The sequence below is a fragment of the Marmota monax genome, unplaced genomic scaffold (assembly GCF_021218885.2).
Source record: "Marmota monax isolate L192 unplaced genomic scaffold, Marmota_monax_Labrador192_F-V1.1 WCK01_AAM20220418_F8-fsc00092, whole genome shotgun sequence".
NCBI lineage: Eukaryota > Metazoa > Chordata > Mammalia > Rodentia > Sciuridae > Marmota > Marmota monax.
The window spans coordinates 2,499,330-2,511,478 of NW_026692583.1; the positions used below are offsets into that span (position 1 = coordinate 2,499,330).

At 49.7% G+C, this 12,149-nt stretch overlaps 1 protein-coding gene and 1 long non-coding RNA gene across 2 annotated transcripts in view; one reads left to right on the top strand and one right to left on the bottom strand.

The window, feature by feature from the left end:
* LOC124093594 (4-hydroxyphenylpyruvate dioxygenase-like) overlaps nt 1–7,151 on the top strand; it is a 10,162-nt gene extending 3,011 nt beyond the window's left edge. Inside the window, exons 7-14 of the mRNA XM_046446118.2 lie at nt 124–213; nt 1,152–1,255; nt 1,649–1,726; nt 2,427–2,589; nt 2,711–2,782; nt 4,563–4,685; nt 6,667–6,783; nt 6,861–7,151. Coding sequence (XP_046302074.1) covers nt 124–213; nt 1,152–1,255; nt 1,649–1,726; nt 2,427–2,589; nt 2,711–2,782; nt 4,563–4,685; nt 6,667–6,783; nt 6,861–6,944 — 831 coding nt within the window. The 3' untranslated portion in view covers nt 6,945–7,151. The remainder of the gene's footprint in view (nt 1–123; nt 214–1,151; nt 1,256–1,648; nt 1,727–2,426; nt 2,590–2,710; nt 2,783–4,562; nt 4,686–6,666; nt 6,784–6,860) is intronic.
* The window catches only part of LOC124093596 (uncharacterized), a 27,335-nt gene extending 17,027 nt beyond the window's left edge, over nt 1–10,308 (bottom strand). Inside the window, exon 1 of the long non-coding RNA XR_009226912.1 lies at nt 8,555–10,308. This is a non-coding gene — a long non-coding RNA (uncharacterized LOC124093596). The remainder of the gene's footprint in view (nt 1–8,554) is intronic.
* Between the last annotated feature and the right edge of the window lie 1,841 nt (nt 10,309–12,149).

Below are 12,149 nucleotides of genomic sequence, written 5' to 3' on the forward strand. Positions count from 1 at the left end.
TGGTGGGGGAGACAGGTGACATTGCCATTTCTGAACCACATAGAAACCAACCCAGCCAGAGCAGCAGGCCAGGACTCGGGGACCCCAGCCCTCACTGCCTTCCCCTGCTCCATGTCCCTGCAGAAAGCCCGAGAACAGGGGGCCAAGATAGTGCGGGAGCCCTGGGTGGAGGAAGACAAGTTTGGGAAGGTGAAGTTTGCTGTGCTGCAGACGGTGAGTTCCCTTTGATGTCCCTGCCCCTCCTGCTGCCAGAACCCACTGAGATGCCAGGATGCTCCTAATTCACCCCATTACACCATCCCACTCATGGGCCTCAGAACATGGGCTTCCCCTGGGATCTGACCTCTCAAAATGCCTGGCCAGAGTGCAGAGGTGGCAGGGGCCACCAGCCACCCTTCCCAGGTTCCCCTGGCCCCCCCAGTGGGAGGTGACAGCTTGCGGGGCATCAGCTTTGTGCAGGGACTTGTTCAAAAGGAGAGAAGGGTGGGCCTGGGAAGCCATACTCCACACTAGCTGTGAGACCTACTTCCCTCTCTGCAACTCAGTTTAAATAAGGTGGAACTGGACTCCTGTGTGACCTGGGGCACACTAATGAACCATTCTGTGCCTCGGATCCTTCAGCTGGAACCCTAATCAGGGCCATTGTGTGTGCCGAGTGTGACCATTGGCGTAGAACACTTAGAAGAGCAGAGCCTGGCACACCGTAGGCACTTAGCAGAGATGACTGATTCTGCAGCCCTTGTTGCTGTAGGACAGAGACGGCCCGAGGTCCCACCTCCTCAAGATCACATCAGGCATTAATCCCATTGATCACCCTTCAGCATGATTAGAGCCGATGCCTCCATGGTTATCATCATCAACACAGTTTCACTGAGCATCTGCTATGCGCCAGGCACTGCCTAGGAGCAAGAGACACCATAATGGGCAAAACAGCATCCCTGTCCTCACAGGGCTTCTGGTCCCCTGAGGCAGGTAGACTGCGATGGTGAAACTCCTAAGAGAATGACAGATGGCAATACATGTCAGTCAGGGGAAGTGACTTTCCCAAGATCACATGTCGTCTTAGGAACTCAGGGCTGGGTTGGGGCAGAAAAGACCCAGCCATGGTGGGTGGGGTCCTGGGGCTGAGCCAGTCTGTTTCCCTCCCCTAGTTTGGGGACACCACACACACTCTGGTAGAGAAGATGAACTACACCGGCCGGTTCCTGCCTGGATTCGAGGCCCCCCTGCTCAAGGACTCCCTGCTTCCCAAGCTGTGAGTGCCCATGCTGCAGGAGTCGGGTGGAGAGCCCTGAGGCTGGTGGAGAGCCTATCCCCCTCCTCCATGTGGACTGGGCTTCTGTGATGGGACCGAGCTCCTGGTAGCTGCTGGAGCCCTCTTAGAGCACAGAGCACATGGCCCAAACACCTGAGGGCCCCAGGTCCCATCCCAGCCTCCTCCCTCCTCAACCAGTGGACCTTGGCCAGGGCGCTGCAGTTTTCGATGGCCCTGGGTCTTCATCTATAAAGTCGGGTTTGCACTAATGAATTAATTAAGCGCTTTGGCCCCCTGTAAGAGCTGCAGAGGTGGGGGATGTGGCTATTATGTGGGGTGCTGATATTTGGGGGGCAGCCTTCTCAATGCCCCTCAGTGCTGTCCTTTTCCTAGGCCCAAGTGTGGTCTCGAGATCATTGATCACGTTGTAGGAAATCAGCCTGATCAGGAGATGTTGTCTGCCTCAGAATGGTGAGCCCTGTCCCTCCCCCACAAGGGCCCTCACCCTAGTCCTTGTACCAGGTGGAAAGGAGCACAGGTGGGTGGGAGATGAACCTGGGGCCAGCCCTCCATTTATTCCCCATACATTGTTCCCTGAAGAATGAGAGGATCAGGGCCTACTGCAATCCACATCTCCCCCATGAGGAACTGCAGGGGTGTCCCTTCCAGTCAGCATGGGGGACAGATGCCTCTACCTGACTTGGTCTGCTGCCTGCTGGCCTCCCACTGTGGGAAGTGGGGACAGACTAGAGCAGAGAGCAGAGGCCTGAACTCCCTTTAGAACAAACCCAATCATGGGAACTGACTGGCTCTGACCATAACATTAACATACTCATGAGGCAGAGCCCTGGGTGACCTAATCACCTCTCAAGGTTCCCTAATACCATTGCACTAGCAGTTAAAGGCCAGCAGGAGGCACAGGAGCCCCCTGCACCACCCAGTCCCCCTGCCTGAGCATGGCCTCCTATGTGGCTTCTGATATGAGACACTTTATTTCCACCTTGAGAAAAACTGTCACAACAAGGGTAAAGACCTACAGCATGTATGATGTGATTCTCATCTCCCTTCTGGAGCCCCCTTGGGGACATGTTCTGGAGGGTGGAAGTGGGAGCAGGGGAAGCCAGTCCCAGGCCAGAACTCAGAGCAGATGTGTCCTGCCTGCCACCTGCAGGTACCTGAAGAACCTACAGTTCCACCGCTTCTGGTCTGCGGATGACACACAAGTGCACACAGAGTACAGCTCTCTGCGCTCCATTGTGGTGACCAACTATGAGGAGACCATCAAGATAGCCATTAATGAGCCCGCAATGGGCAGGAAGAAATCCCAGATCCAGGTGCGGCCCTGCCTGGCTGGGGAAGGAGAGAGGAGGGAAGAGGCTTGAGGCCTCCGGCAGGGCAGGGCAGGGGTGTGGGGAACGGAAGCAATGACAGTGGCCTCCTGTTTGTCTTTCCCAGGAATATGTGGACTATAATGGGGGAGCTGGAGTCCAGCATGTTGGTCTCGAGACCCAGGACATCATCACAGCGGTGAGAACACCATCCCTGGTCTTAAGCCCCCTCCCTTCGGCTCCAGGGATGGTTTCTGCAGAATGGGAAGGGAGGGGACAGTGGCAGTCTGGAGTCCCCTTCTCCAGCCTAGAGGGCTGACAGGGTTCCCTGCCTGGTTCCTGCAAGTCCTACTGCCACCCCCGTCCAGCATGGGCAGCTGACCTAGGTTTGTGTGTGTAAATTTGTGGTGAAGCAAAATAAAACACAGACACAATTTACATTTACACAAGCTTCAGGATGGCTTCCCCAGGCTATGGGCCTCAGGCTCCAGAAGGGAGAGCAAGAGAAAGTCAGGAGAGGCTGATGAGAGAGAGAGAGAGAGCACATTGGGAAGTGAGCTTTTATTTGGGGGAGCACTGTTCTTAGAAAGTTCCACCCCCAAAAGATCAGAAAGTGTAGAATTACAAGGGGGCAGGTGAGTATAACTCAACCTCAGCAGTATGCCTACACCTGAAGACCGGCCTTGCTATCTGAGCTGGGACAAGGCCCAAGACACTATGAAATGTAGTGATTGGTCAGAGCCACATGCTTTAGGACTGGAAGGTGTGGTCATTCAAAGTGGCTCCCCACACCTGTGCAAGTAATCCCTACCCACCTCACTCAGAAGAGTTTGGAGTCTCTAGAACATTCTGGGCTTTAAAGTGGCAGATGCCAGAGGATAAGGAAGACTGCATCCTTCTCCCAGATCTGCAAGTCCCTTGCCATTGTCTCTGGGGCACTCAGCAGCCTTCCTGGGCTTCTGCTGCCTCACCTCGAAAATGAGGATATTATTCTATAAGATCTGACTTGTCCTTTCCTCCAAATCAAGCACCCTGTGTCTGTGGCTCCAGACCTTTGGGAGGCTAGTCCTGCCTAGGCCTTAAGGGGAAGAGCCTGTACTGTCCCATCCAATTCTGTGGAACTTCATTTGTATCATGTCTGTTGGGGCCCTGCCATGTGCTAGGTGCTATTTTAGATATGTGGGACACATTAGTAACAGTTTCTGCTCTTATGGAGAAAAAAAGCAAATTAAATAAATAGGTGGTGTGAGAGGTCTGGAAGAACAGGTGGGATATGGGGGAGCAAGGGTGGGGGCTTTTCACCTTTAAAGTGGGTGAAGGAAGGTCACATGGGGAAGGAGACTTTTGAGAATTCAAAGGGTTGGAAGGACAGAAGCCCGTGGAAATCTCTAAGAAGGACCCCGGGCAGGAGGGATGGCCCAGGCAAAGGCCCTGAGATGGACATCTTCCAGGAAGGTTGCAGGAACAGCAAGGAGATCATCAGTGTGACTGGAACAGAATGAGCAAGGGAAAGAGAGGTGGGAGATGGAGTCTAAGGTGGAAGTGGGGGCAGCTGGTGAGGGCCTGGCAAGAACCTGGAATTGGACTCTGAGATGAGGCACCACCCCGAGGTAAGCACTGAGTGGCATGATTTGGCCTGTGTTTGAATAAAATCCACTCTGGCTTCTCTGCTGAGAACAGATACTTAAATCTCTCCATGCCTCAATTTCCCAGCTATGAAATGCACAGAGCAGGATTGCTTCAGGGACAGGATGAGGCAAGACTAGAAAGACAGGCACATAATGGGTGCTCTGTGAACGTCATGGATCCCTACTCTAATGGGATTCAGACAAGGACAGAAGGGGCTGAGGCCACTTGCATCTTGGCACTCAGGAGAGCAAAGACAGGGATCCTGCCTCCTTGTGGCCCAGGAGGTCCACCTGGCTTAGGGACATTGAGCCTGGAAACACAGAGGCTGACCTCAACCTGCTCTGCGACAGATTCGCAACTTGCAAGAGAGAGGCATGGAGTTCCTGACTGTACCATCAACCTATTACAAGCAACTTCGGGAGAATCTCAAGACAGCCAAGATCCGGGTGAAGGAGAGCATTGACGTGCTGGAGGTGAGGCTCAGCGGGATGCTAGGCCACAGGCAATGTGAGCCCTGAGTTCTATCTGGCCTCTCCCATCCTGCAGCAGACACAGGCACACAGAGGGAAAACCAGAAAGAAACAAGTGTGTGTGTGTCGGAGCCATATAAAGTTAAAACAGGCAACCTAGGGCTACGTTACAGGAAGTGGCGAACTTTCTGAGAAGGTGACTTTAATTGAAAGCTATATAATAAGAGGGACCTGGCCAAGAGGAGTGCTATGAAGAGCATTCCCAGCAGAGGGAAGAGCAGGTGCAAAGGTGATGGGGTGGGAGCAAGCTCCAAGTGCCTGAGGAGCAGGAGGAAGGCTCATGTGGATTGGAGACAGCATCTGAGAAGAGGTGTACCAAGGCAGGTAGGCGGGGGCCGGTTCCACTTGGAGGCTCTTACGATGGGGGTTTTGTACTTCTTTAGCCACAAAGCATTGAAGGTTTTTTGGCTTTACTTTTTAACAGCTAATTGGCACAGAACTCATATTAAATGGTTATCTCTAGCTATTTGCTAAAATCAAAATCAACATCAATTTTAGAATATCTTCAACACCCTGGAAAGAAACCTTGATCCTCTTAGTCATTACCTCCCAACCCCTCCACTTCCTTCCTCCCATTCCACCGTAACCCTTGGCAACCATTAAACTACCTTTGGTCTTACAGAAATGCCTAGTCTGGAATTTCACATAAATAAAATGATACAGCATGGGGTCTGTTATGACTAGGGTTTGTTTGTTTTGATTCCAGGGAATGAACCATTGAGCCACATCCCCAGCCTTTTTTATCTTTTGAGACAAAGTCACTGTAAGTCGCTGTGGCTAGCTTTGAACTTGTGATCCTCCTGTTTCAGTCTCCCAAGAAGCTGCACTAGGGTGCCCAGCATGACTGGTTTTCTTTTTCACTTGCATAATGTTTTCAAGGTTCATCTACTTTTAGCCTATGTCAGTACTTCATTCCTTTTTGAGTGTATAGTGCTGAGCATTGACCCCAGGACCTCAAGCATACTAAGCTACACCCCCAGCTCTACTTCATTCCTTTTTTTCATTGAATAGTATCCCATTGTATTGATGGATCACATTTTGCTTATCCATTCATCAGTTGGTGGATATTTGGGTTATTTCTAACTTGGGGCTATTATTATTTTTATTTTCACAAATTAGGTAGTTCAATCCATGATTTTTTATTGGCACATTATAATTATACATATGCAATTAATGGGGCTGGAGTTGTGGTTCAGTAGGTAGAGCACATGCCTAGCATGTATGAGGCCCTGGGTTTGATTCTCAGCACTATATATAAATAAATGAATAAAATAAAGGTCCATCAACATCTAAAAAATAAAATTAAAAATAATGCAATTCAAGCTTACATATTCACATATGTACATAAGAGAATAATATAATTTTATTTTGTGGCAATTAGGAATGACTCTGCTATGAACACTCATGTGCAAGGTATTGTGTGGATGTATGTTCTCATTTCCCTTCAGTATGTGCCTGGGAGTGGCACTGCTGGGTCACAGGCTAACTTTATGTTTAACCTTTTGAGAAAGAGTCAGGCTCTCTTCCAAAGTGGGTGTACCATTTTACATTCACAGCAGCAATAGGCAAGGGTTCCCATTTCCACAGGAGGGTTTTTGGTTTTGGGAAGGGGTAGTGGAGACTGAAGCCAAGGCCTCATTTTAAACAGATGAGTGAAACAATCTAATCTGAGGACTGCAGGGAGAATGGAGTGTAAGGAGGCAAACCCAGCAGCAGGCCAGGCTGGATGATTACTTAGCAAGGGCTGCAGCAGAAGGGTGGTAACACAACAGTTTGGGGATATATTTGGGGGGGCCAGGAATTGCTGGAAAAATATTTTTTCTTGGTGCTGGGGGCACAGAGGTCCCCTGGACTTTCTCCCACCGTGCCAGGCTAGAAGGCAGGCTAGTTTTTCTGCTAATGGAGCTCCCTGTCTCTCGTCCAGGAGCTGCAAATCCTGATGGATTATGACGAGAAAGGCTACCTCCTGCAGATCTTCACCAAACCTATGCAGGACAGGCCTACACTCTTCCTGGAAGTCATTCAGCGCCACAACCACCAGGTAGGCCCTGATCCAGGCCTGTAGGGAGCATCATCTGCTTTCTGGGTCCCCAGCTCACCTGCTGTCTCCCACTCCAGGGTTTTGGAGCAGGCAACTTCAACTCGCTGTTCAAGGCTGTGGAGAATGAGCAGGCGATCCGACGCAACCTCACCGATTTGTAGATCAAGGGATGATGGTCAGCACGTAGGCCCGCCCACCACACGTCAAGCCCCTAACCTGGAATATGCTCAACCCTCCCACTGGCATCTCTTTAGACCCTGCTCACCACCCGACTTCCTGGCCCACGCCTCCGCCTATCCCACGACCACGCCCTCTTGCTTGATCTGTTCCTGCCCTCCTGAGTAAGGAGTAAAGCACACCCAGTACTACGTGGTGCAGGAGTTTGTGCCCGGGAGGAGCAGTGGCGCCCCTTTGCGGCCAGGGGGAGGCCAGCGCCGTGGCGTTTCGGAGGCATCTGCCTTAGGGGATCCCTGCGCCCTGCGACCCAAGCCAGCGTGGGGTGGGATGCAAGCGCTTTGCTAAGTGGGACTGCGCTGGTCATGGGGATTTCTGGAACATGGGGACCAGGAGCCTACAATCTAGAGGAAAGTACAGGTAATAACGTTTCCTAGAAGACAGTCAAGTAGGTCTGAGGCAGTGGAGGTGGGAGGAGGACTAATTCAATCGAGGGAAAGCCCCTCTGAGAAGGTGACTTTGGGGAGCAGCCAAGGGAAATCCGGGGAAAGCGTTTCTTGGGTAAAGATAGCAGCAAGAGGGCTGGGGATACAGCTCAGTAGGCAGAGTGCTTGCTTTGCATGCACAAGGCCCTGAGTTCAATCCCCAGCACCATACAAAAAAAAAAAAAGTAGCAAGAGATAAGTCCCTAGGTGTGACAGAAGGTGGCAGCATCATGACTGGTGGCTTTATGACTCTAAAGATGCCTGTCTTGGATTTGGTTACTTGGCGTCCAAACCTCTGAATATGTGAGAGGGGAGAATTAGCCAAAGGACTTTCGGAAGGGACTTTCAGGGCGCCATCCTTGCAGGGCACCCAGAGGACACAGGACTGGTAGGAGGGATCTGAGCCACTCAGCTTCTGCCCTGCATCCTCACGTGACACTCCACAATGTCCCACCCAATGCCACTGCACCCGCCCTTGTCCCAGTAAGAAATCCCCTTAGAAAGGGGCTCTTCATACTCAGACACCAGCAACCCTTGCAAAAGACTGAGGCAACTGGTCCTAAAAACCCTTGAAAGGCAAATATTTCGTCAAAAAAAAAGGTGGGGGGCAGTGTTAGGGGAATAGCTCAGCAGTAGAGGGTTTGCCGAGAATGGGCCCGCGCAAGGCCCTGGGTGCCATCAAACCCAAGCACAGCAAAAACAGACAAAAAAAATCATACAGCAAAGGAGAGGTGTTCAGGGGACACATTCGATCCTTCTGCCTTTTTTTTGTTGTTGTTGTTGTTGTTGTTGTTCCAAGCATTGGACTCAGGGGCATTCAACCACTGAAACACATCCCCAGCTGGGCTTCGTTTTTTGGTGTTTTTTTTTTTTTTTTTTAATTTTTTTAATTTATATATGACAGCAAAATGCATTACAATTCTTGTTACACATATAGAGCACAATTTTTCCTATCTCTGGTTGTATACAAAGTATATTTACATGAATTCATGTCTTTATACATGTACTTTAGATAATAATGATCATCACCTTCCACCATCATTTCTAACCCATGGCCCCTCCCTTCCACCCCCCTTTTACTTTTTTTTTTTACAAGTTGCTTAGCACCTCACCTTGCTGAGGCCAGCTTGGAATTCGTGATCCTCTTGCCTCAGCCTCCCAAGCTGCTGGAATTACAGGCATTCACCATACGCCCCATCCTTTTGCTTTAAATGCTTGACATCCCTCCCTGAGGATGAGTAACCTCAGAATTAGTACAGGTGGATCTCTATGTAAAGAAAATAATCCGAGTTAATATTATGGGGGAAATTTGAGGTATTCTGTTTTCAGATTAAGAAAATACCAAGGTTTCTGGGATCATAAAATTCAAAAATGAAAAGAACATGAGAGAGAATCAAGATGAACAGGGCCAGGCCCATGCAAAAATAGTTTCCTTTATCCCCACAGCTTGTGCAAAGGGAAATTCTATAACCCACAATTTGGTGGTTTATAGGCCAAATATGGCCCACGGATGTACTTTATTTTGCCTGCATGGTTTCAAACAAGTTTGCAACAACATTGTAGAAAATTGTGCCATTTCATGGCTGGAGATGTAGCTCAGTTGGTAGAGTGCTTGCCTTGTATGTACAAGGCCCTGGGTTCAATTCCCAGAATTACACACACAAAAAAGAAAATAAGTTGTGCTATTTCAACTGGGCTGCTCAGGAGGCTAAGGCAGGAGGATCTCAAGTTCAAAGCCGGCCCCAGCAATTTGGCAAAGCATGAGCAATTCAGTGAGACACTGTCTCTAAAATACAAAAAGGGCTGGGGATGTGGCTCAGTGGTTAGGCACCCCTAGGTTCAATCACTTTTACCAAAAACAAAAACCAAAAAAAAAAAAAGAAAGAAAGAAAGAAAGCTGTGCTATTCCATATACAAATTCTGCTTCTTTGTGGAACAATCAGAGAACTCTGGGCTTGTCTTCCTGTGGAGCAACAGGCAGCCAGTGCTAAGTGTAAAAGCCTCTTCAGACCCATATGAAGGATCTTAACTCTGGGCAGAGCAGTCCCACATTAGCTGGGCTCAGGCTATGAAGCCAGACTGACAGGGTTCACAGCCCCAATCATCCTGTTGCCAGCTTTGATTTTTCTAGAAAAATAGGAAACCGAGTGCTTGTGGGGAAAATCCTCTGATTTTATAATACAAAAGGCTAATTCAAAATAATAGCCAGGCCAAACAAGTCCTGCCATTAGGCTAGTCCAGCATAGCACTGGCATTTTGATAACTGTTTCTTAACCTCAAAACAACTTATCCTACAGCTCTGTATTCCACTTCTTTGGTCAAGCCAAACTGCTCACACAAATCCCTCTGAAGAGTTTCAAAGAGGGCCTAGGCATACCTGCAATGTCACCTGCATCTGGCATCTGTGGGACACAGCCTGTCACCCTCCAGGAGCCTCTGGTACCAAAACAAAACAAACAGAAACAATGTGTGAGACCTGTCTCCAAAATCAAAACAAAACAAATAACAATAGCCAGGCCCAGTGGCACAAACCTGTAAGCCAAGCAACTCAGGAGGGTGAGATAGGAGGATTGCAAGTTTGAGGACAATCTGGGCAATTTAGCCAGATCCTGTCTTAAAAATTAAAATTAAAGACTAAGGATATGGCTCAGTGGTTCCAAGAACCAAAACAAAATGTAACATTATATCTCACAGAGCTGGGCAAGGTGGCACATGTCTATAATCCCAGTTACTCAGAAGACTGAGGCAGAAGGATCTCAAGTTCAAGGCCAACCTCAGCAACATAGCAAATACCTGTCTCAGAATTAAAAAAAAAAAAAAAGGCTGGGGATAAAGTTCATTGGTAAAGTGTCCCTTTTCAATCCCCAGTACTTTAAAAAAAAAAAAAAAAAAAAAAAAAAAAAAAACTTGTGAGAACAGTTTTTCAAAAGAAGACCAATGAGGAAGAATTGCTCAACAGATTCTTATGTATAATAAAGTCATTAAGATGGCACCATAGGGCACCCAAAGAATAGATCAATAGGACAGTGAAAATGAAAAAAGACCAAGAATAGACCTAAGCGTGAGTGAGAATGTGGTATGTGGCAAAGAGGGCCTAGGCACACCTGCACTGTCACCTGCATTTTAAATTAGAGGGAAAGAGGGGACTATTAATAAATGGTTAGAATATCAAACTAATCATCTGGAGAAAAAGAAGTCAGCAGGTCCCCAGTAGCTAAGTCCCCCTGCAATCTCCCCAGAGTCCTCCTAATGTAGAGGCACACTGCCACATCCCAGGAACTCTAAAGGTTTAGACAGAGTCCCCAAACTTCCCTCAAGCCTGGTCATATTAACATGGCTTTCCCCTTCTCTGTGTCTTCCTATTTCCTATTTATTTTAATCTACAAATGAAGTTCTTCTTTTACCAAAATCTTTAGGGTCAAGTGACACTCTTAAAAGATGCCCTACTATCTTAATGTGGCTGTGCAGAATTCAGCTCTGTGAACCCCCGGGGTTCCTTGTCCCACCAGGGCTTCCCAAAAGAATGAATTTATACCAAAACATGCTGCAGATGAAACCAGGGTTCAAACAGATTAAATGGAAGTCCTTCAGCGAAAAGCATAGATGATAAATTCCCTTGTAATGAGAGTCCATGGTCGAGACCAACCGCTGCCTACCAGGGCAGGGTGAGGAATGGCCTCCACAGTGCCCACGGCCTCATCTCTGGAGACGTGACCTGCCATGGCAAAAGGAACTTGGTAGACGTGGTTAAGGACCCTGAGTCGGGGAGATAGCCCTTTTATCACAGTGGTCTTGACAAGTGAAAGAGGATTCGGGAGGGTGAGAGAAAGAGGCGAAGACAGAATCAGAGGCAGGGGAGATGCGATAGCCTTCAAGACGGAGATGTCCAGGGGACGGGAAATACAGGTGGCCTCCCGATGCCGGAAGAGGCAAGGAAATGGAACCTTCCCTGAACTTCCACAGGGAGCCAGCCCTGCAGTCACCCTAAGTTTAGTCCAGTGAGACCCATCTGCAATTCTCACCTCCAGAACAGTAGGCTCAATGTATATGGGTTTTAAGGCAGGAAGTCCGTGGGCATTTGTTACAACAGAAACAGAAAACCAGCACCCAGCCTCTGCTCTCTCCCAGTCCCTTAGCTAAAAGCAAATGAATGCAAAAAAGATTTCTTTCAGGACAGTGATGCGCCTTCGGTGGCGCTTGTTCCCCAGCTTTCCTGATGGGCAGAAGGGCCTATGAGGGGAAGGAGAAGTTGACACAATGGGCAGGAGGCGGGACTTGCAGGAAAGATCCTGGAGAGGGGGTGCTGCTGGCGCTGGACCTCCCCACCTCTTCCTGCCTTTTCTTTCCTGTTTGCAACAAGGGTTGCCGGTGCCCGCACTGCCTGCTGCCCACGGGCCGCCCCGGGGGCGGAAGACCCACGGCCAGCGCCCGAGCGGGGCTCCGGCCTCCCGACCTCCCGGCCCCCGGCCCCCGGCCCTCCCAGGCCCAAGCCCGCCGCACTCCGAGCCCCCACTCACGCCCTCCAGCACTTCGTGATTGGCCTTGATCTGCGCCTCGGTCTCCTCCTTGTGACGCATCAGCTCGTGGATGTCGCTGACAGTCGCCGCTCGGGCCCCGACGAGCCTCCACTCTGCCCTGCGTCCCTATCCGACAACGCGGGCCACTGTCAAGGATCCAGGACTCCCAGCTTCCGGGTTACGGACCCCG